The sequence below is a fragment of the Megachile rotundata genome, chromosome 4 (assembly GCF_050947335.1).
Source record: "Megachile rotundata isolate GNS110a chromosome 4, iyMegRotu1, whole genome shotgun sequence".
Lineage (NCBI taxonomy): Eukaryota > Metazoa > Arthropoda > Insecta > Hymenoptera > Megachilidae > Megachile > Megachile rotundata.
In genome coordinates this window covers 6,159,068-6,185,350 of record NC_134986.1, presented here as the reverse complement: position 1 = coordinate 6,185,350, position 26,283 = coordinate 6,159,068, and the positions used below count along the sequence as shown (strand labels likewise).

Here is a 26,283-nt window from a genome sequence, read left to right as displayed (position 1 = left end):
TTGCGTTGCTTGGGGTCGATTGAGAGCTATTTTCGGGACCGTGGCCGCAACGCGGTTATTGGTTTCCCTGATGGGTTCATGCGAAAAAAGAAGAACGTAGACTAAATTGAAGTCGCGATTAGCAGGGAAAAAGACCAGATCGACCCTCGAGGGTTTTTATAGAGAATTATAAAGTTTTTGGTAACATGTGTTACAGGTTGTAGTTATTCTTCGAAGATTGGAAGATGAAGAAATTTATAAGTAGTTGAAATATATGACTTTAAGGGATGTTGAATGATATTTTGATGAGTACTTTGGTGTAATTTATTACTGGTTTCGCTGATGGGTTCTTGCGAAAAAGAACGCAGAGTAAATTGAGATAGCGATTAAGGAGCATGAAAAATGTTCAATTAACCCTTAGTGGGTTAAGTGATATTTAAGTAATTTAAATGTTTGAATTCCTAGATTCCTTATTTCTCAAATATCCAAATACCTGCATTCCTAAATTTCTAAACTTCAAAATTTCAAAATTCCAAAAATCTAAAATTTCCAAATTTTACAATTTTAGAATTCCAAATTTCTGAAAGTCTCAAATTCTCAAATACCTAAATTTCACAATTCCAAGATTTCAAAATTCTAAATTTCCCAAATTCCTACATTCCTAAATTTCTAAATTCTCAAATTCCCAAATACCTAAATTCATAAATTCTCAAATTTCTAAATTCCAAGATTTCAATATTCCAAATTTCCTCAATTCTCAAATTCCCAAATATGTGAATTCATAAATTCCAAATTTCCCAAATTCTCAAATTCTCAAATACCTAAATTCCAAAATTCCCAAAATTCCAAAATTCTAAAATTCCAAAATTCCAAAATTCCAAAATTCCAAAATTCCAAAATTCCAAAAATTCCAAAATTCAAAAATTCCAAAATTCCAAAATTCCAAATACCTAATTACCTAAATTCTTAAATTCCAAGATTTCAGTGTCTAAATTTCCGAAATTCCTAAATTGTCGAATTGTCAAATTCCAAAATTCCAAAATTCCAAAGTTCCAAAATTCCAAAATTCCAAAATTCCAAAATTACAAATTTCCAAATACCCAATTACCTAAATTCTTAAATTCCAAGATTTCAGTGTCTAAATTTCCGAAATTCCTAAATTGTCGAATTGTCAAATTCCAAAATTCCAAAATTCCAAAATTCCAGAATTCCAAAATTCCGAAATTCCGAAATTCCAAAATTTTTAAATTCTAAAATCCCCAATTTCCAAAATTCCAAAATTTCTAAATACCTACATTCCTAGATCGTCAAATTCCTAAATTAGTAAACTTCAAAATTCCAAAATTCCACAATTGGAGAATTAAAAAATTTCTAAAATTCACACAGTAGAATAATTAACCTCTCTCCGCAAATTGAGTAGAAGCCATCCATTCACTATTTAGCCTCATAATTGAATCTTTTCGAGTATCACGCCTACTGTTTAAAAAAAAAATCCTGCTGTTTGGTCGATATTTTTTTTCTTCTTCTATCGCTGTTTTCTCCCTGGTCGTTTTCGCGAAACTAACCGGAAACGAGTGAACTGTCAAGTGACGCGTGAGTCGATCGATCCTCGAGTTGTTTTCTCGCGTTTCCATTATTCGTTACTGCGACGAGGACCTTGTACAGGAATATTTATTTATTCAACCATCTAATGATTTATTCATTTATTTTTTACTTTTGTTAACTTAACAACAAGTTAACAATATCACTAAATCCAAACTATTTGCAATAATAAAAAATAATCTTTACTACACTAATATTAAGTAAAATTCAATTAAAATATATTTTAGTGGTAGAAATTAGTGTCATAAATGTATTCTAATTTCTTCCTTTTTAATTAAGCATTGAATTCAATATTTTCTTTATTTTTTAAATTAAATTGTGTTCTCTAACGGTAAATGACATAATTGTACATAAAACGTATCCTTACATTAAAATTTTACTGTATATGGTCGCAATAAAAATTTTATTTTATTGCACACAAATTTATTTCATACTGCAACATAAATTTTATAACTACAATAAAAATTTCATTGGATACAATAATTTAGGTTCTTAAATTTATCACAAAATAATTTTAACACTACCCATATTTTCTTTTTGATTTATTGCATTATTACTTAGATGTAACTGTCTCAGTAGAAGACATGTTTGACCCAGTGTACGTCACCCAAGTTTATTTGCAAAATTTTATACTAATCCCAAGAAGATCGTTCAGACAAGCATTCACGATTCATCATATTTGACAGGATTGATGTTTTGTTTGAAATGAAAAAAACGATAAACAGATGGAAAATTGTTAGCAACGTTCGATCGTGTTACAGCATAAGTAGCGCGTATTAAACCATGAAATTGAACTTACTGTTTGCACGAGTTTCCCGATAAACTGATGGACTATCCCTTGCTAAACCCCCAAGGGTAAAACGGTAGACTATGGGGTAAACTATGGGACCTTTCAACAGGCAATTAACACAGCAATATACCTACGAGTTCGGTGCTACCAGTAATTCTCTAAAGTATCACACCGGGATACGGGGACAATTAAGTTAGAATAATTTACGTATTCTTTCTAAACATATGGGCTGTCGTTCGGTAGTAAACAATTAATACAATACACCAAAAATAGGGTGGAGGTAACCGTGCACGTTTTTTAAGGGGTGAACAAAGTATACAGGTGCCCAAGAAACTTTTCATACAAAATGCAAATAGTATATCTTTCATGTTCATCAGTTTTTAAATTACTGTACATATTATTTTAGCTTCTTTAAATTTCGAAGTAAATTTTGATTTTCAGAAATCATTGAACCTTTTAAATAAATTTTGATTTTCGGAAATTATGGGAACTTTTAGAGAAATTTTGAGGTAACGCAGTTTGGTAGAATTTGTCACGAGAAATTTAATTATGAAAATAATATTTTATTTCTGTGAAATATTTCAAAATTATTTTCATTTATATATATTATTTTAAATGTAAAATATTTTACAGAAATATTGGAACTGGTAATAAGAACTGATAAATATTAATAAAAATATTGCACAAAAGTTGTTTGCCTTTGTTCAAATTTTTAGATAAATTTTAAGATAATTTGAACAAATATTATAGTAACGATATTTAATTGCAGGATAACTCGGAGCTATTTTTAATAGAATAATTTATTATTCATTCAATAGTGATTTATACTAATTTCATTTGTGAATTAAGTTTCAAGGGCGACTATGATTTTCGGTAATCATCGTGAGATAATATTGTGAAATAGGGTAATTATCTAAACATTAACGTCACACAAGCCGCAGAAGGGTTTAGAAAGGAACGTTTAAAGAAATAAACAAATTCGACACGAATGAAAATCGAATTAGCCAGTTTCCCATTTCAATATTTTCCTGCTGAATTTTCCTCACCTTTCGTTCTGACGCGATTCTGCATTTATATCATATATTAAAATAATTAATATTCAAGTTCTATGTCATTATAATAATTAAGATTCAGCTTCACATTTGAAGCTTTATTGATTTCGTATTTATTGTCAAATACGTTTCAAATTTTGTCCGTATTATTGCGAAACTGTATTAATTAATATAATGGAAATAAATTAAATTTAACGTACTTTAACTTATTAGTCAACTTAACGCACTTTATTTTTAGACAATTTTGCTTTATATAAATTTTATTTCTTTAAAAACTTCATTGTTTATCAATTTCATTCCTGAAACATTTTACTTATTAATAATTTTACTCTTGAAAAAATTTCTTCATTGACAATTTTATTTTATAAGAACTTCATTTCCTATAACTTCATTTTTTAACAATTTTATTATTTAATGACTTTATTTTTTAACAACTTTGTTCTTTAAAAATTTTTTATTGTAGCAATTCCTTCTGTATTTTCTTTCTTAACAATGATGTACTGTTAAGTATTTTCTTTCTTTAAGAATTCTATTTATTAACAATTTAGTTCGTCAAGATTTTTATTCTTTCAAAACATGAAACGCAGGTGTTCGAATATTTTTAACACAAAGAAATATAAATTTCAGATTTTCGCGAACAGTTTAATCAGTTCAAACAATTTGATCAAATTAGACTTCAAAGGAATGTTTAAAAGAAAAGTGCATGCAATTTTGATCGATCTTCCAATTTCCTAGCAAATTATCACGGAAGGATTTGAAAGCGTTCCTTTCGAAACGTAGTTGCTTATTATACGACGGAAACATGATAATTGGGCTTAATTAAAGCGAGAGCACGCGTTGTTAATTAATGCAAGAATTGCTCGCATCACTGTTGCTCGCTGTAGTTGCATTCCGATTGTTTGCTGAAAGATTTTGGTATTTCAATCATCCCTTTAAAATGGTGGAGAATTAACAGTGATAATATCATGAAAATGTTCCTCTTTCATACATGTTAAAACAAAAATTTTACATTTGTTTATTTCTCAAATATTAAAATACAAATTTAATATTTGTATATCTCTCAAATCTTAAAACATAAATTTCATATTTACATATTTTGCAAATGTTATAACACAAATTTAATAATTATATATTTCCCAAATATTAAAACACAAAATTAACATTTATATATCGCCCAAATATCAAAACAGAAATTTAATGTTTGTATATCTCTGACATATTCAAACACAAAATTGACATTTGTATAGCTTTCAAGTATTAAAAATAGACTTTAATAAATCTAATAATTTTTGATATTGGAAAATTGACATTAATGTACTTCCTAAATTAAAAGAAAATCGCCATTTATGTACCTCTGAAATACCAAAAAAGCATATTTTAAAAATGAAAATAATTTTTAAAATTATTTGCAAAAATTAAATAATGTTTATCTCTCACGTGAAAATGATTCATGATTCGTTTCTCGGTTTAATCAAATTTTTTATTCGATTACAGTCGGAAATCTAGAAGTTCGCCGACCCAGAAATGGCGGACAGCGACTCGACTCACCACTCGAACGAAAATTAAATTTCTTTACGTGGTTGGATTCGCGGAAAAGTTAAAGGCAGGAAGCCTACTTTTCTTCTCCTTTGCGTTTATGAAAAATGTAACATTTTTTAGCCGATAAACAAGATTCATCCCCGTGGCGGTTAATTCGAAATATCTGCAGGCAAGAATGCAATTTACGTTTGTTGGACTCTGGTAATTCGAGCAAAAACTAGTCGAACATAAAGTGTGAAAAATTCACGCGAGTAGAGATTAATCGATGCTTCAAATGTACCTGAGGATAAATTATGTTGTTCCTTTTGCAAGCTTCAATCGATTAACTTTTTTAAGTACGTGTACAGTGAATTAAAAAGTATAATTATCTGTTACTGCTTTATTCGAATAACCTGGCATATTGGGACGTTTAAGAACTTAACCATTAAAAAACTTGCAAAGAAACTATTCATTATTTTTACTTGAAAAAAAAATTATTAATAATCTTTAAAAATTCATTATAATATTCTGTAAATGTTACGGAATTTCATTTTAAGTGATATATATTATTATATTATATTTTTATGCTTTAGTACATTTATTTTATTTTATTTATATTTTATGAATATTATACAGTATACAAAATATATTTTGTAAATATTATAGAAACATTATGTAAACATGTAAAAATATTCTTTTCTATCATTTTCCATAAATATTGTAAGAATGTAATAGAATGTTACGAAATATGAATTTTAAAATAAATAAAATTTGATTCATAAGTTTAAAAATATTAACAGCTCAGCTAATTGAAATAAATATATTAATAACTTATTTAATTAAGAAAAAACTGGATCAGTTAATCAATACGGAAACGCTAATAATATATTTAATTAGTTCGTAAGTATTAAGAGCTCAACGAATTAAAATAGAGATATTAAAAGTTCATTTAACTCGTTTAACTTATAACTTATTTAAATATTACTAGCTCAAATAGTATCGATAATATAAATTATTTTTAGAATATTAATACATTAATGAATCAATATAAAAATGTTACTAATTTATTCGATCAGTAATGTTACAAAATCGACTAGCATTACTAATTTATTTAATCAACATAATGTCACTAGTTTATTCCACGAACATAAAATAAAATAAACACAAAGTTACGAATTCGTTTCTCAGAGATGCCAGTTAGTTTAAAAATATACGAGTCAGTAAAAAAATATTTGACTTTCGGATTATGAAAGAAAATTGGTAAGAAACAGTTTCGCGAATGTTGAAAGTATCAGAACGAAAAGCGAGGAGGCGAAAGCAGGGCGCGTTAAAGCGACGAGTAAAATCGTTTCCCGGCTCCAAGTAACCGTGTAATCGCCATCCCCATGGCGTCCCGTACCTCTTCTGTTACCTTCCAGGCCGAAGAATACTTTCGAGCCAAGCAAGTCGATATAACGTCGACCATTTCGACCACCCAAGTCGTCGAGAGATCGTCCTTCACCCCCCTTAGGCGTCGTTACTCGAAAGTGGATCTCGAGAATTCAACAAGCAACCTCAAATAACAAAATCTCTCTAGTCTGAACGATCTTCGAGGTTTTTACCCATCCCATATCATTTTTTTCTCTCTCACGTTTCTCCTTTCTTCTTCTTTTTTCGTTTTTCTCATCAAGGGACGCTGCTGCCTCAAGGTGAATGCTTAACGACAGACACACAAACAGATCCATGGACGTGTGTACACATGTATTTACAGGACACGAAAACGAACAAAGAGACTATGACATACATTTGCCAGGGATAGAATGCGTAATTATCATGGGGATAATTATAGGTACCTATTAAGGGAACTGCGTCCGAGGTCGTCGGCATGCTTTCTGCCACGAGGTTCAGGAAAACTGTCAGCGACAGCAGAATCGTCACTCCTGCGGTGGTCGAAAAATGTTTACACCATCGCTCAAAAATATTCGTCCCAGGTTTTTTAACCCTCGAACCACGGATATAATTATTATTCATTAAATAGCTTTTTAATTCATTATACCAATTTCATTTGACAGCTTTTTATTTGCATCTTTCAAATTGAGGGGTTTATCGAAAAAGACACGTCACGATATTGTAAAGTTACATGAAAACAATTTTTTTTTTATTATTTTGGTGTTGGATGGTAAAAGAAATTAATAGTTTACATGTGACGCGTGCTGCTTTTCCTTCGAACCCTTCAATTCTAAATTACACTCTTTACATTTTCCACAATAAATGGAAGTTCAATCCTTATCTGAATCAGGTGGAGAATGACTTAAATTTCTAATTTTTTGATTCATTTAATTCCTTGCGAATAACAAATTTTTATTTTAAAATTAGTGGCGAATTTTTATTTAGTTTCATTATGAATTTTAACCTAATTGTAAGTATAATCCAATAGATAATTATTTGAATAATAATTAGGATTTTCCGAAAATTATTCTAGGAACAGATTTTGCTGCATCATGTGTCAATATTTTTATATTGCAACAGATCCCGATAACAGCGTTGTATTCGTATATTTTGATAGCCTAATGTTAGTCGAAACATTCTTTTATTTACTTTTCGAGTTTGGATTACAATTAACCCAGTATCCGCTGTTCGAGGGTTAATTGCAAATTAATGAGAATCTGATTTCTTTGATGTTACGTTCATGACAAAGTAGTGATTGCAACATTTTCGTAACAAATTGATATTCACTTAAAAGTTTTGGTTAGGTAATATACTTATTGTCAGACAAAATATCGAATGAATTATAAAATTGATTACTGTTTAATTGATTTTGTTATGCAATATATAGAATAAAATGTGGGTGAAGTATGAAAAATAATGCTTGAAAATTAATATACACTATATTCAAAAAATCCGATATGATAGCCTCAATTCCAAAATACCATGTGTTTTTTATTACAAATTAATATTTCTTTATACAATATGTAGGATAAAATATGGTACGAATTATAAAAACGTTTGTTCTCTTTATCAAAAATTAATATCCATAATATTGAACAAATCTAATTTGATAAAGATTATTTAAAATACTGTGTAAATTGAGTAAACAGTTATTCGTTTAATTAATTCAATGATATAATACTTTAAGTAAATAAAAATAATTTTACATTGGCAATAATGATGAATTGTAAAAATAATGTGCTAATTAGTGATATTTGTGACACTAGGTAAATTATAAAATAGAATTAATTGTTTTCATACCACAAATTGATATTAGCTTATATAATTTGGTGCTGTAATATTTATATAAAACATCGGGTGTAATATTAGCTGTCATCTTCATTAAAAATTAACAGTGGTTTAAATAATACATCATACTTGATATTACTCGATTATAATAATTTGCCTGCTTATTTAAAACAAAGGTCCACATAAATAATATAATGAATTTATCTCATAGTATTCAGAATTCACTAAAAGCACATAGTTCCTCTCAAAATAAATTATTAACAATTACATAATATTCTATTTTGAAGTAATAATAAATTACCCAATACTTGTATTTTCTTTTCAACAACTCCCATTAAAAAGTTTCAATTGTACCATCAAAAATTAAGACTATCATATCGAATAATAAAATGATCTTAGCCCTTGAAAACTAAAGCAAATTTAAAATTTGCAAAAAATCTTTCAACATCATTTTTATAATTTTGTTTGATTCTTCATTCCAAGTTAATTCGTTTAAAATTAAACAAATTGCACAAGCTGATCTGATATGATTTTCATAACATCGATTCATTTCAACAGAACAGGTGGACAGTTATTTTTGAGCGATAATGTGCGGATGAAAATGAATTATTTGAAAACAAACTTCTTCAGAGTAACGCCTGCATTTTATCCTGTATAAAAACTAGGACAAGCTGCGGACACGTTTCGATAAAAATCGCATTTCTCACAAATTCCTGGATAATACTGTCCTCGGTTGGTTAGATCTTATCCTGTTTGAGGGTATACCGCATTCGGTTCTGAGGAGTTTCAGAGTTTCGAGAAGAAATCCTATCGAGTTTTGGGAAGAACTTGAAGTATACGTTGGCCGAGTTCAATGAACGTTTGAACAGTTCGATTGTTTTCGAAAACGAGTTCCTGGACGAGTCTTGTAAACTTCGCTGTTTGAATCTGAGAACTGATACCAAGTTGAATTTCTTCCAACTCTAGCAAAACGTACACAATTGTTTAATTTCGTCGAGGATTGTTTACGTCAAAATTTTTTTCATGAAGTTCGAAAAATATAAAGCAGATTTACAACCATAATTTCATACGAAAGTAAAGTTAATGGTCTCATAATATAATGTCAAGGTTTCCATTTGAACAAGATTTTTTATGATTTTTTTCATATAAAATAAATTAACATTTTATCATCTCATAATTTTTGATTTTCAAAAACACGAATCGATTTCCAATATTGTGTATAATTAAGTCACTTAAAACAACTAACTAATCAAATTATTTTACACTGCATAAGTTTCTATATAAAACGCAATTTATTCTGTAATCAAAGTAAAATAGAGTGCAAATTACCTTCTGATAATTAATTTCTCTGAACTGAGAAATATACGAATGATTTCCTTAACACAAAGCGGAGAATATAATCGTTAATTACATATTAAATTGGAATATGACGTATGGCACATCAAAAGGTTAACACATGGTATATCGGTGCACCAAAGATTTCGTAATTTCCGGTGCAAGCCTACACGATTTCGTGACCATAATCGCACGCGTCAACGAGTATTTCAAGCCGCGTAACTCGTTGGGAAGCCATGCTGCAAACACAGACTCAGCTCACTCGTTAATAACTTTACGCGGTGCGGTTAACGTGTCTGGAATTGCATTATTACATAATAATCGACGTCATTTACGAACCAACCTCTAGAATTTGTGTGTTCAGTTAAGTTGAATTTTCCATTAATTTCAAAAGTTAACATTCACAACTTATACTTTCAATATTCCCAAATATAAACAAAGTACATTTAAATCGATACAGGATCAAGTTGGGTTGAACTTCACTTTGGTGCACACAAAGATATTTTACTATTCAATATTTTTTTATAGAAATGCAAGTTCTAATGTTAGGAATCCAACGGCTAGAAAATTATGCATGTGTTAAATTCAGCATTTTTAGCTTATTTGACACGCGAGCGTGACAAGACATTCTATCTATAATTTGACTGAGCTTTATGAATGCATAGTAATTCCATAATGCCGTTTATTTAAGAAAAAGACAATATCTGTTTACAACCAGTGATCGGAAAAAGATGTTTTACCGTTGGCATTCTCTACCTAACCGACGGAGCAAAAGCCAATATGGCGTCGCAGTAATCAAATACGCGAAAAGCTCTTGAATTAACACGCGTGTAACTCTTTAATCACTGGATTTCTAAAACTTGTATTTTTGTATTCTGAGCATCAAAACAATTCAATAGGAGAAAAAATGAATAATTTTGTACTCTGCAAAGTAGAGTTTAGCCTCAAGTTGTCGCGCTTGTAATAAATACTGCAATTGATCCACGTGTTTAGTTAAACATTCATTAAATTCTTTTATTACTTCTCACCCTGCCGTATCATTAGTACCTTGCAAACTTTTCAATATTTCTTGACGATTCTCCTATCATTTCAAATTCATAAATGAGGATGTAAATTGAGGAAATCACGTGGATTCGAACTGTTCAAATAAAATTAATGGTCTTTTTGTCGTAAAGTCATTAAGATCTTTTGCAGATGAATATTGGCGTCAATATCAAAACTTTGAATAATCAAGTTTGCTATTTTCGAACATTATTTTTAATTAACCTTAGTTATTGTTTATTGATTTCTCAACTATGTAAATATGGTTGAATAAACTGATTGATGTAACATCTAATTTTATATAATTTTATTGTAACGTCAACCGTAATCGTTTAAACTGTAATTAAAGGCCGATGTGATAAAAATTCAATATATCAAAATAAAATTGTTCTGACTTTTCAAATTTTAATTTTCTTGCTGAAATTTTGAAAGTCCTCTTTTTACACCGTATACTAAATTATTAGAGGGTGATTTTCTAAGCGGCCCTAGTGTACGAGTTACAGTTTTTATACTATTTTTGCCTTTAATCTGACAGACCGGTAGAATGTTATTTATTACATACTTCTTGAAAGTATATAGGATTATTATATAATTAAATCCCTTTTTCAGTTAATATTTTACATTAAATTTGTTCGCAACTAATATTTTCATACTAACTGCTTTTGGAATTAATTTTTTTATACTAAACGATCTTGGAAGTAATATTTTTGTACAAACCGATTTTATAATTAATATTTACATACTAAACTGATTTTCAGATTAATATTCTTGTACAAAGCGACTTTACAACTAATATTTTCATATTAAACGATTTTCAGATTAATATTCTTGTACAAAGCGATTTTATAATTAATATTTTCATACTAAACGATTTTCAGATTACTATTTTTGTACAAAGCGATTTCCTAATTAATATTTTCATACTAAACGATTTTCAGATTAATATTCTTGTACAAAGCGATTTTATAATTAATATTTTCATACTAAACGATTTTCAGATTAATATTCTTGTACAAAGCGATTTTATAATTAATATTTTCATACTAAACGATTTTCAGATTAATATTCTTGTACAAAACGATTTTACAATTAATATTTTCATACTAAACGATTTTCAGATTAATATTCTTGTACAAAGCGATTTTACAACTAATATTTTCATACTAAACGATTTTCAGATTAATATTCTTGTACAAAGCGATTTTATAATTAATATTTTCATACTAAACGATTTTCAGATTACTATTCTTGTACAAAGCGATTTTACAATTAATATTTTCATACTAATCGATTTTCAGATTACTATTCTTGTACAAAGCGATTTCCTAATTAATATTTTCATACTAAACGATTTTCAGATTAATATTCTTGTACAAAGCGATTTTATAATTAATATTTTCATACTAAACGATTTTCAGATTAATATTCTTGTACAAAGCGATTTTACAACTAATATTTTCATACTAATCGATTTTCAGATTAATATTCTTGTACAAAGCGATTTTATAATTAATATTTTCATACTAAACGATTTTCAGATTAATATTCTTGTATGAAACGATTTTACAATTAATATTTTTGTACTAAAAAGTCATTTCAAGTTTGTGATGTAAACTGCGCTCGTTAAACGAGAACCTGTCGATTTACATGTTTGGTATTTCACGAGCAATTGTTTCTGATTGACTCGAAATTGAAGATGCATGGGAGTTAGAATGTCGGAGCAAATGGCGTCCATTATCAGAGAATTCACACGGGAGAAGATAAACATTAGTTGGTTGTCCACGTTCAACAAATATCGCGGTTATCGTGCCAGCACACGAACATCGCTATACTACGTAAATTTACATAATTTCCATGGTGGAGAACTTAGAAAGCGGATTAACACGTTTCAGGTTATAGCATTTTGAATGTGAATAAATACTTAAATTTCCAGCACGCTTAATGCACAAATTCGAGAACGCTATTTAACTACTAGCAAAGTTTATCGGTAAATTAGTTTCCATATTTCCATATTTCCGAAATATCGATTACACGTAATTTCCACAAGTTTATGAAACATACCTACAGAGAGTAAAATTAACCTCTTCAAATCATCTGTTCTTATTAAATCATTTAATGCGACACAATAATATTCAAAATCGTATAATGATGTTATTTAAAACGAAACAGTAATATTATTTGAAATTTAAATGTTATTTAAAATGATATAATAATACTATATAAAGTGACATAATAATATTCTACATGACACAATAATGTTATTTAAAATGCCAAAACAATATTATTCACAACGACATAATAACGTTACTCAAAATGAGACAATATCAGAAACGATAAAATAATATAATTTAAAATGACAAAATAAAATAAGTAAAATGTATTTTTGCAAAAAAACTAAAACTCAAAAATTATTCTGAAGAGGTTAAGTGAAATAAGAAAACGTCATAGACGGCAGAATCGTATAAATCTGAATATACTATCAATATTCGATCCAACAGGTAGAACCTCAATTTCAACGCGAACGTAGGAATTTGGATGGTGTTTTTTTCCTAAGAGATTTTAATTTGTTCAGAAGCTGTTGTCGACACGAGCCGGATAAGAGTTCGAGGTCAAATTTCGACGAACCGCGACAAGGTGCATCCGTTGCAGGTGGCAAACCGCCAATAACATTCGAGCTTGTTGGTCTGTGGATGGAAAATGGGGTCGAGGAAAGCCGGCAATTAGTTCCTTACAATTAGCTTTGAACGCTTGTATTTCGGTTGGTTACGTGGCTATGTAATCACGCATGTTACTGACAATGCGTATTCAATTATTACGGAATAATTCATGAGACTTCGTGAAGGTCTCAATTTTGTGGTACTGAAGTACCACCAAATGGTACCTGTGGTACCTCCAATTAAAGTTCAAGCTTCACCACATGTCATGATATCAGTGACCCATTAATATCAATATGAGAAAAGTAAGGAAGAACAATAGAAAATGTGATTGTGTATGACTAATTTCAAAAAGTAAATGGTCGGAGACGATTTCATGACAGAAAAGTCTCTTTAAATACCACTTATTGTATGTCGAATTAAAGTCTGAGGTTTATTAAGAATTGCAGTAAAAATGCACCTTTCGTATTCCTAATATGGGAGAAATGAAAAAGAAAAATTGAGAACCGATTGCTGTGTATTGCAGAGTTAATTTTAGAAAGAGAAAAATCAAGCACGATTTCATAACAGAAAAATTTTATTAAATACTGCTTATGGTATACTAAATTAGAGTTTAAAGTTGGAAAAAAATTATGACATAAGTGCCCTGTTAATATATTTAATAAAAGGGAACCGGAAAATAGAAATAGGAAATTGAGATAAATAGTGTGTTTCATAGGGTCGGTTTCGAAAAGTGAAAAGACAGACGATTTTGTGACAGAAAAGTATTACCAAATACTACTTATGGTATATCAAATTAAACTTTGAGATACACTGAAAGTAGCTGTATAAACGCGTCACTAATATTATTAATATGAAAGGATTGAAGAAAAAATTGTCGATTTCAAAACATAAAAAGCCTGACGTTATTTTATGACAGAAAAGTATCATGAAATACCATTTATGACACACCAAATTACAGTTTATAGTGTGGCAAAAACGAGTACATAAATGTGTCATGAATATTCTGAATACTAAGCAGCAGATCCGTGGAAATAATTTTATGAACCAATTTTGATTTAACATAGTCCCCTGACAGATATCCAGTTTCCAGTGGTACATGCCTTCAGAGGATACAAGTTAAAATAAGTTAAATAACTATTTAAATAATTTATTTAAATAGTTGTTTTTGTTGAACCTTAAGTTCCAAATTGACATAGCACAAGTGACCTTTTTCTGTCACAAAACTACGTAGCGGTTCCGTGCTTCGAAATCAATCACTTGATATGCAGTAAAATAAACTACAAAGATACCAACACACATGTATATTTATCAATTATTATGTTTCATTTCACAATTCATATTTCCGCAAGTATCTATGACACGTTTTCAACCATTCAATTTGTTATTCTGAACCTCAGTAACCTAATTCAAGTGCCATTTGTATTTCAATCGATCCAAATTCCGGGTACATATTCAGTGCGATCCTATCTCAGCGAATCACATCCAATATTCATAAAAATTTCAATCCTATCACGGCACCAAAATCCCCCATTCCACTCTGACAAATCATAGACGAATCCGTGATCACGTTTAGCCACGTCAGATCAGCAAAGAGAATCCGTCTGTGAAAATCGTGCCAAGGTGAGAAGCAATACCTCTTAGTTCCGCAGCCTTCATTCTGGAGAACGTTCACGTTGCGCTTCGTGTGTATTCACAGGCACAGGCCAACCTTTTGTCATGGTAATTCTCAATCAAATACACTTTCCATGAAGAGGGTTGGTGTCGCTTTTGCAGCCTTAACACAGGACGTGGCAGTGTGCATACCCTCCGTATTTATCCGGTTAATGAAATTCGCGATGCCGGCTTGTGCCCACACCGGCACGAAATTTACAACGGTATAATATTATGGAAATTTCATTCATAGATGTTGCAATAACGTCTCGACTAAAGAGCTACATTTTTTCCCATAATAATAAACTACTATCGAAAATGCTTTTGGGCAAACGCTTAATCATTTCTTTATCATCCAGCGCTTTGTAAGACTGCAATTTTGAAACTGAAAGGGGATTCTTAAGGAAAATTGAAAAATTATTTTTCATAATTATATTAGTAGCGATTGAGCTCGACAAGAATCATTTTGACGTGGTCCAATTGTGTTTAGATTCTATTGGACACAGTTCAATTACGTTTGGATCTAATTCGATGCGGTTCAATCGTGTTTCTTGAGATCCAATTCAAATCGACTCAATTTTACATTAGTTTAACGCGACTCAACTCTGTACAATGCACCTCAGCTACATTTAATTCGACTCAACTACTCCCCACCTCCAAATCACCAAAATTCAATTAACTTATTAATCACTTTACAGAAAAGAAAGAACTCTTTAACACAGGCGTCACAAACTAAAATAAGGAAAGCTCGCCACACACCCAAACTGTTCTAACAATCGTCAATTATTGCAATCGTACTTCGGTTCTCTCTTTGCGTTCAACTTCAACATACAGTTCCGTTACAAGCCATCGTTTCCACTCTCAACATTCGCGTTTTCCATTCCAAGCTCCAGGAGAACCTGGAGTCGATTCGGCAAAACATTTACCAAAACTGTTTAACGCCGAAATAACACCGTCGGATTTGCCCAACTTTCGCCAGAACGACTCGACTTCTCCGCAGCTTCTGTTCAGAGAGAACTCGACCGAGACTCGACGAACGGATACAACGCAAAGTGACAACAATGGCGGGAAGTGAAGAAGGACAAAGAGAGAATTGGAAAGACGAGGAGCGATTACAATGGCGTTGAAACAGGAAAGTGAAGCTGCTGGTGGGTGAAGATACCAGGTTCAGATTCGATCTTTCTTATCCAGATTTCCTGCGGGAATCCACCGTACTGTTCGTCAGGATAACTCCTCAGGTAATTATTATGCTTGTCGACTGTGAATAGGCTTCGGAAGATGTACGACCTAGGTGACTGTAACTTACAACTTCCTCTACAGATTCATGGACGAAGTTTATGCGAAATCAGCGAATTGATAAATTACGATGTGTGTATTCTCGTATTGTTGTTGATATTATAAATGATGATGCGAGCCAGACCAGGTGCTCCACGCTAATTCGAACGTGTATTTCCAATTTTGAGTACTTCCTGTAAATGTAGGTAGAACGAGAATGTTGAACCGCATCGAATTGTTGATTTCACGACGAATGTCAATAACGATCGAGTATTGTCAACGATGAGTTATAGAGCTTTTAACGTGCTGACGATTTTGTGTGTTAAAAATGAGCGAAACAAGGTTTTTTGTCGATGTTGATGACGACAGCCTGTCATAGGATCACCACTAAAATTTATACAGTTTTAGGATGTTTCATGAGTTTATTTTCAAAATTTCATGTAAAAAGAGACTGAATTGCGGCTTGTAGTGTACTGACAAACGTACAAATACAGATCGAGTCATTTTAGGAGTCCACTACGTTCGGCAATTAAATTGTTGAGAATTTATTATGTAATATTAATAGTTAATATTTTTACTTCTCATAAGAGAGTATGTAGGACTTTGATACATTTAAGCAATTTTCTAATTTGAGAATATTAAGGTTTTCAAATTTCCAAGTTTTTAAACTTGCTAAATTTAAAAATTCTAAAATTTTGAAACGTCCAAATGTCGAAGTTCTTAAATTGCTAAAATTTTAAGTTTTCATATTACCTAACTTTTGAGTTTCAAAATCTTTAAATGCTCAAATTTAAAAATCTTCAAATTTTTCAATTTTACAAGTTGCAAAATTTTCAAATTTTCAAATTTCAAGAATTCCAAATATTCAAATTCTCTTATTTTTAATTTCTCAAATTTCCTAACTTCTTAAATTCACAAATTTCCAAATTTTCAAATTCTTAAATTTTTAAATTCTACAAATTATCAAATCTTCCAACTTAAAAAATCTCTAAGTGCGCAAATTTTCAATTAGCTTCTCAAATTTTCTAAATTCTTCAATTTCCAAATTTCCAAACTTCTAAATCTCTAAATTTCAAAATCAACATTTCGAATTAAACGTTCCAATTTTGAAATTGTTCAATTCTCAAATTTCCAAATTTCCATTGCCTAAAAATCCAAATTTCCAACTCACTAAATTCTTTAACTCACAAGTTTTAATATCTTTGCAGAAATAAATAATAAAAAAATTGAATTTAATTTTTAGCAAACTGCCACGTTAATTAAAGCAAATTTTTTATCATTCTCAAGAGGATATTCACAAGTTTTCACAAATACACGAAATAGGTTATACAACGAACATAACCTACATCACATAATCTACATCATAACCTAAAACTCTTCAAACTTCAAATCATTATATCTCTTATTTAATAATTGCAACAATTGTTTTATTAATTTCTCATAACTGGTGAATTATCCTCACTAACCGACAGTGCAGTAATTTCTAAGGAACTATCTCAGTTAATCATAAAACATCTCAGTTAAGAATACACTTAACTCATAATAATATTTGATAGATGACGTAAGAAATAATAACGATCGTACAAGCCAGCAAATTTCCTCACGTTTCACAGAGCGATCGACTTCCGTGCTTTTCGTGTCAGAAAATGGCGCAAAATTTGCTGCTTCCTCGGAGGTATCTGGACGAGGATTTCCGTGGACTTTGATTGTACTCGTACCGGAAATTGGGGCGGTATGCTTCGATATAATCGCGAACAATCAAGTGCATAGCTCAAGGCGTGCTCACCGGAAAAAGTCTCTCTGCTAAGAAGAGGATCGAAAAGCTCGATGGTTCGTTGCTCGAATTCCTAATAAGCTTTCAGTTTGAATCGAGTCTCGAAATACGAAACTTCCCTTCGATTCCACAAACGAACTCACGTACTTTCCGACATCCTTTGTCAATTCTTTAATTTCATCTCTGATATAACCTACATATTTAACTGTTTCGAATATTTGTAATATTCCAGATAACCCAATCTTTGTTACGGAGAAATTAAAAATGTATTTATATACTTCTATTTATTTTTCTATTGACATATGTGGGTCAGTGGTGACTGTATAGTCGCTGTGTTAATATTAAAATTTCTAATTTTTAATACAGAAATTCGTATATTTTTAAGGTACGATTTCAAACTTGTGCATTTTAATGTATGGTTATAATATACAAATATATTGATATATATGATTATAATAATAGTGCAATAATATTTGTTAAAATATTACATGACACCTTCATAGGTCTTTCAAATTAAATTTATACTGTTGCACATTAAATTCATTTTGCTGCCAATGATTTTTACTGCTTTGCAAATCAAGTACTCTTACATGTACATGTATAATACATATGCATATGCATATGCATATGCATGTACATATACGTGACATATATATATGTATACACATACATATGCATATACATACATATACATATACATACATATACATACATATACATATATATACATATATATACATATATACATATATATGCATATACATAAATATACATATACATACATATGTATACATGTGTATCATATTTATGAAAGCATGAATTAATATTACTTGCATAGTACGAAATCAAAAATTGTATTATAATTCATACAATAACATATGAACATGAAGGAATGCATGAAAGCTGTGAGCAGATAATTCAATAATTCAATAACAATAATAATTCAAGGAGAACTGTTTATGGACTAGGTCATATGTACATATGTATAGTTACATCATTATTTGATGTATCTTTTAAATATAATATACATGTAAAAATACTTGATTTGCAAAAGACTGAGATTTATTTGTAAAAGAATCAATTTAAATTCGAAAAGGGTGAATTTAATTTGAAAAACCTTTAAAGGTGTCATGTAATATTTTGATGTGATTACATTTTGGTTTACAATGGCGTTACTATTACTATTGTTGTAATTATAGATGCGATATATTTGTATATTATAATTCTACATAAAAAAAATTAAATTGAAAAACCTGTATGTCGTTTTGTTTTTAATTTCAAAATAAAGAGACACAAATTAAAATGCCGTAATCAAAGGCACAACTTCGAGTAACTCGATTCTTCGAACAATTCGCTTCGTTTTGCGTTTGAAAATCACCGTGAAAATTGCACGAGACGAGGGCAATTTTTAAGAAATCCTTCCTCTGATCAGGCGACAGCACTTCTGACACACATAGTCTAACAAACGAGCCGCAATTATGTTTTAATTGCGCTGTTCCATCCATTTCCGTCTCTTCGTACCTTGTACTTTGCCAACCTCTAACACACACGCGCACGTGCATGCACGTACACTCGTTCTTTGAAAAGGATTTGATTATGCAACGTTCCACGTTTTGTTCTTCAACGGAATGGAAAGCTTTCGGGTCATTTTTCGAGTAACATGCAAAGTGGGATATCTTCTTAAAATATGCGTGTATGTTTTGGTTCCTAATTACGTTATTGCGGGAAAATTACTTTATCTTCCGTTCCGAGAAAATTTTATGGAAATGTTATGTCAAGTTGCTAAGTTTGAAAATTTACTAATTTCAAAATGGTAGACTTCTTAAATATTCAAATTTCATAGTTCGTTGATTTCTAAATTACTGAAATAATTAAGTACATTTTTAAATTTCTAAATATCCACGTTTTGAGGTTTCTAAATTCCAAACTTTCAAAATCTACAAATCCATAAATTCACAAGTTACTAAACTTCTAAATACCTAAATTGTCAAATTTTCAAATACTTCAATTCCTAGATTCCTGAATTTTTTAGTCTTCAAATTCCTAAATTTATAAATTCATAAATTTCTACATTTATAAATTTTGAAACTCTTATATTGACAAATTTCTAAATTGGTCAATTACTAAATTACTATATATTTAGTTAATTTTCTAAATTTCCGAAATCCAAATTCCCGAATTCCCAAATTTCCAAATTCCCAAATTCCCAAATTCCCAAATTTCCAAATTCCCAAATTCCCAAATTTCCAAATTTCTAAATTCTCAAGTTCCTAAATTCCCAAATTCCCAAATTACCAAATTCCCAAATTTCCAAATTCCCAAATTCCCAAATTTCCAAATTTCTAAATTCTCAAGTTCCTAAATTCCCAAATTCCCAAATTACCAAATTCCCAAATTCCCAAATTTCTAAATTCTCAAGTTCCTAAATTCCCAAATTTCCAAATTGTCAAATTTCCAAGTTCCCAAATTTCCAAATTCCCAAATTTCCAAATTTCCAAATTTCCAAATTTCCAAATTCCTAAATTTCCAAATCCTCAATTCCTCAAATCCCCAAATCTCCAAATCCTCAAATCCTCAAATCCCCAAACCTCCAAATCCCCAAATCCATAAATTCCTAAATTTCCAAATTCTCATATTCCCAAATCCCCAAATCCGCAAATCCCCAAATCCCCAAATCCTCAAATCCCCAAATCCCCAAATATCCAAATATCCAAATTACCAAATCCTCTAATCGTCAAATCCCTAAACCCCAACCCCCCAACCCCCCAAACGTCCAAATCCCCAAATCCATAAATTCCTAAATTCTTAAATTTCCAAATTCTCATATTCCTAAATCCTCATATCCCCAAATTCCCATATCCCCAAATCCCCAAATCTCCAAACCCGCCAATCCCTAATTTCTAACCATCTTTCCATAAACGCAAACTTTTAAATAAATTAAAAATGATCAAATTTCCAAATCTAAAAATTTCAAAATTCCTAAACCAGATTCGTTAATTTCTGATCTGAATTAAAATTTGCCTGGCTGACTCCATACACGAGATGTCTGACGTTTTGACGTATTTCAGCTAATCTTTCAGTTTCCGAAAGTACGGCGACTAATCGGAATATCTAAGGAGAAACCGACTTCTGAAACTGACTTCGAAAGGGAATTCGTTTTACATTGGGTGTACCTGAGGCTACGGGCGATGATGAAACTCCACCGGAATGGAATTTCTATGATATTATACTCGCTCTTCCTTCATGTCGGCCATTGGCTCGTACCACTCTGCTATTAAGTAAGAACAGCTGCACACTGCTACAATATTCCGAATAACTTAATATTATGAATACGTTTGGGAAATTCGACGAATTACGGGCACCTGGGAAATTTCCTTCGGTATCTACGCGCAGTATCTTTATCGTACAAAATGAAATGCTGTGATTGTTCTGGTAGAAATCAAAGCTTACAACGTGACCTAAACTTCCATTACTTTTGACCGCCACAAATGCAAGAATCTTCCTCAAATTTTGAGGAAAGTTTATACGCTTTTTGAGTTACTAACTCTTTTAGTGTTAAGTTAAATAAATATTGTATTTGGTTATATTTTGATAGAATTGAAATTTTTTAAGAATTTAAATTTAGGGAAAAGCTCGTACATTTTGCAAGTTACAAGCTTTTCTTGTGTAAATTTAAATAAATATTGCATTTCCTTTTGTTTTAATACTGTTTCTATTTCTTTGACCACCGCGAATCCTCAGATTTTGGACAAAATACATTTCTCAAGTTGCTTCACACTTTTGTGTGAAGTTAAATAAATATTTGATTATGTAAGTGTCATGATCTATCCTAAGCATGTTAATTAGCTTTATTTTTGTTGAACCTTCAGATTTAAATAGTAATTGTATTTTATAATATAGCAAGCATTTTTGGGTAACGTTAAATATTACATTTCGTTTTATTTTCAGACGACAATTTTAACTCTTGACTCTGACATTTACATAATTAATGTGCCATGTCACTCTTTGTTAGGAGTGGTAATGAAAGTTTATGTAGGTATTTTAAACTGCCAAAAGTGATGTAATATAATTACCATTTTGGCAAATTTTTATGTCATGGAACTTTTTTACTTTCCACAGTGAAATAATTGACATACATACATATAACAGAGCAACACTATAAATATTATTTATTATAATTAATGATTGGCCAATTTAGGATAAAAATATTAATGGAAAGATTATGTAGTCACTTTCTTCATGCTTCAAGCTTTAATTTGATATAGCACAAGTACTATTTCGAGATACTTTTATGTGATAAAATTGTGCGAGACTGTCAATGTTCTGAAAATAGAAAATTGTTTACAACATTGTTTACTGTAATTGATTGGCACATAATTTACACTGAAATTATGAATGGGGCACTTATGCAGTTTTAGACATTAATTTGATGTATCACGAGGGAAATTTGTAAGTACTTTTCTGTCACGAAATCGTTTTACTGTGCTAATTTCTAAAAATTGGAAAATTTAACATGGATCAATGTAATTTATTACTAGACATTTGATACGAAAAATATCAATGGGGCATCTATTTATACATTTTTCTAACACTTTGAATTTTAATTTAATATAGTGCAAATGCTATTTTGTGATATTTTTATGTGATGAATTCGTCTCAGACTGTGAATGTTCCAAAATTGGAAAATTAATGTATATAATACAATATATCATTGTTTCATTTTTATGATATCAATTTTGCATTTGATATGTAGCAAAATATTTAAAAATCACATCACATGATATAATGATCATCACAAGTTTTAATTTTCAATCACATTTCAATCTTTTCAATTAGCACGTACAAAAAAATATCAAATCATTTTAAATTCTTCGATATATAACCCAAAAGTTAAAAACACATCTTCATCCTCTCAATTAATATACACCGATAAAAGCTATACTCCATATTAAAACAAAAAATATCAAATCATAACCTTCATTAAGCAACAAAAGCTGTGAAACCGTCACACACATTTTTCATACGAAACCTAACCTATAAATCTCATAAATTTATAATACGCAACAAAAACTGTGAAATCGACACAAATTTTTCATACGGAACATAACCTATAAATTTCATAAACTAACGATCAACCGTAACAACCGATCCCCAGTTTCCCGAATGCAGTGCAAACGTAAACATTCAGCCTTGTCAAATGAAAATCACATCGACCACCGTAGAGATACCGTCACTGTCTCTCTACGAGTACATCCCCAAAGGAGAACGTCGACCGTAGACGAAGTATTTTCACGGTGTTTTCCCGGCTGGACGGTGTTCGGAAAATTATATACCCGTAGAGGCTCAGGGGACACCTGGTATGCCGGCCACGTTCCTATTTGTATGTATACAACAGAGCTTGTGTGTGCATAGCGGCAATTGTGCACCGGGAACAACATCGACGAGGTTCCGAATCCCTGCCAACATCGATTCTCTCCTGTCATTGCCAATGGAAATTCAATTTCCATTCGTGCTTTCTACTCGAAATCGGCTTCTGAGAACGTTGATACCTCACGCACTCGGATCACGAAGGTCAGCTGCGTTCGCACCGCGATTTCATGAAAGGGTTAGCAATTGTAAAGGAACACGAAATTCAGGAAATTCAAATTAACGCTGCTACAAACAGTTGTAAGTTTTAATAGGTATTTTTACGATTAATCTTACCAAATGTGTTCATAATATTTTGTGACATTTATTGTTCATAGCTCAAAGCAGCTACGAGTATTTCAGTTAGGTACAAGAACAAATTTTTAATAATACAGTCGAATGATTCATATGGAAACTTAAGCATCATGCATATGTGACTCAAGTATTAAAATGAATGCCTAATTTTAAAATATTAAAGTGGATGATTCTGTTTGATCTAATACGCGCGGAATTAAAATGGCGTCGTATGAATATGACGATTATAAGTTCGATTTAATTCGGTGCAATTCAATTCGACGCATTTCAATTCAATGGGGCTTAATTTGACGTAATCAAACTTGAAGCGATTCGTTTCGATTCGTCTCAATTCAACGCAAAGCAATTTGACTCGATTCGACACGACTCGATCGATCCCAAGGAAACGGATTTGAACTACACCGCCCCTTTGAAATGTAATATTACATGCCTGGGACTGAAGATGTTAAACTGATAGAGTCAACCGAGAAAAATACGTTCCCATTTTTTGAATTTGCAGTACATAAAACAATTTATTTAATCATATCAATTTGAATTTCCTCAATTTCTTTTGTTAACTTTTATTTCTGAATGTCTGTCAAGAATTTTTATCATTCCTAAATCTTTTTCAGAAACTGTAAAAAGTTCTTTTGTTACTTCCAAATTTTTGTTCAGAAACTATTTCAAATATTTTTGAACAACTGTTATAATTTATGAATTTCTTTTATTAACTGCTACAATTTCTAAATACTTCTCAAGAATTTTCACAGTTTCTGAATTTTGTTTAGGAACTTTTGTTTTCTTTCTCTCAGAAACATTTATAGTTATATAAATATATAGTAATATGAATTTCTCTTAATATAGGAATATCAATTCCTTTCATAAGCATTTACAATTTTCGAATTTCACGAAGCTGTTATAATTTCTAAATTTTTTTAGTAACTTGTAATTGCTAAATCTCTTTCAGAAACTTTTACAATTTCCACGTTTCTTTCATAAATTGTTATAATTTCTTTATCTCCTCCAACAACCTAAACCACGTCTGAATTTCTTTCAAAAAACCATTACAACATTCAAATATCTTTCAAAAAGTTCTGTGAATATCGAAAACTTGCACAAGTAGATTACCAAATAATAAATCCTGAATTTATGGAAATGATTTTTGCCGAAGAAATATTATTCCGTTTCTGGGAAAACTGAAAATGATAAGAGTTACAGTATTAGGGAAGATAAATATGGCGCGGTTGAACTGCAAGCTCGACGAAAAGTTTGTTCGACGGTGGATAAATAGAAGGAGGACAGTAGCTTCGTCTAATTACCCTTTGACCTGACCTACGGAGGCTAGCATCCACCTTGGAGTTTCCGAAACTAGCAAAGGCAACGGGTTTCACTTTTCAAGGACTCGTTACTTATGAAGCGAGTTCTGCACGCGATACCAACCCGTTCCAAGAGTTTACAAGTTCCTGACACGTTTGCCATTCTATCACTTCAAGTGATTCCAAATCGCTTTTTTCGGAAAATTTGCTACTTTGCGAGTCGCAATTGTTAACCAATTTACTTATCTTTTTTTCAACATTGACTGTATGGTTGTATTCTGCTTTATATTTTTCGTTACTCGATATTTTTGAGTTTAAATTGAAAGAATTAAAAAATTGTTGTATATGATATTTGACTAATTGTCAGGGTGTAATGATTCCTTTATCTGTAATTTTATTCATGACAATTCTTGTATTCTTTAACCATATCTTAATCTTCATCGTTGTGTGTAAAATACAGTTTCACGCAAATCAGGTTATAACGTTACCGATACAGCAAAATGTCAAAGAAGATGAATGGTTCGAAAAGTAGTATATTCATGGACCATGTTCTTTTCAGAAAAGGTCTCTGTGCAAAAGAAGCAAGCAGAAAATATACAATACAATTTTATACCTTATTTAAATTTTTATCGTGTAAAATGTGTGTAAAACATTTGTCTATGACAAGGAATTCCCTAATTTAACGATTAAAGAAGATTTGCAATTAATGTATTAATTTTAAACGAGTATGTCAAATTTTAAATTAATACATATTGATTTTAAATGACTACATAAGATTTTAAATTAAAATGCAGATCAAAATATATTTATTTATATGTACATTTGTTTTCCGACTAAATTCCTTACTGTATACGTCAACGCTTGTCAGCATTTTAGAATTATTAATTCATAAAAACCTTAAACTGTTAAATGAACGAAAATCTTGCAATAACAGATAATTACACATAATTGAAATTTTACCTTCTCAAAAACAGATACGTAAAAGTTCTATATTTCCACTTACTTCTTAGAGTACTTGCCATTATTACTGAAGCTATACAATATTACTAGACTTCATTATAAATCAACCACGTTATTATCCGGTATACATGAAACATTCAATAAACTTTATAACGAAGAACATATATGATGCCAGCTCAATTTCCTTCACGAAGACACATGGAACAATTTTAATTTTGCTACATATCCAACGAAATCTGTCCCAGAACGTAACGAAAGACATTTCGAGGCAGGTAACGTTCTGGCAACGATTCGTTGGCGAATAATTAATCGGTTGTCCACGAGCTGGCAGCCGCAAAAGCCAGACTAGCATCCCGGAAGACGTATTCGAGACGAACGTTCTCAGCCTCATGAAGCATACATCGACCTCGGCGAACTT

At 30.7% G+C, this 26,283-nt stretch overlaps 1 protein-coding gene across 4 annotated transcripts in view; it reads right to left on the bottom strand.

The window, feature by feature from the left end:
* The window catches only part of nAChRalpha6 (nicotinic acetylcholine receptor alpha6), a 389,695-nt gene that overhangs the window by 96,508 nt on the left and 266,904 nt on the right, over positions 1-26,283 (bottom strand). For 2 of the 4 annotated variants that reach the window (XM_076530284.1, XM_076530281.1), the window contains exon 9: positions 6,774-6,860. The exons of the other annotated variants lie outside the window; for them this stretch is intronic. In XM_076530284.1, coding sequence (XP_076386399.1) covers positions 6,774-6,860 — 87 coding nt within the window. The remainder of the gene's footprint in view (positions 1-6,773; positions 6,861-26,283) is intronic. 4 annotated transcript variants of the gene reach the window in all.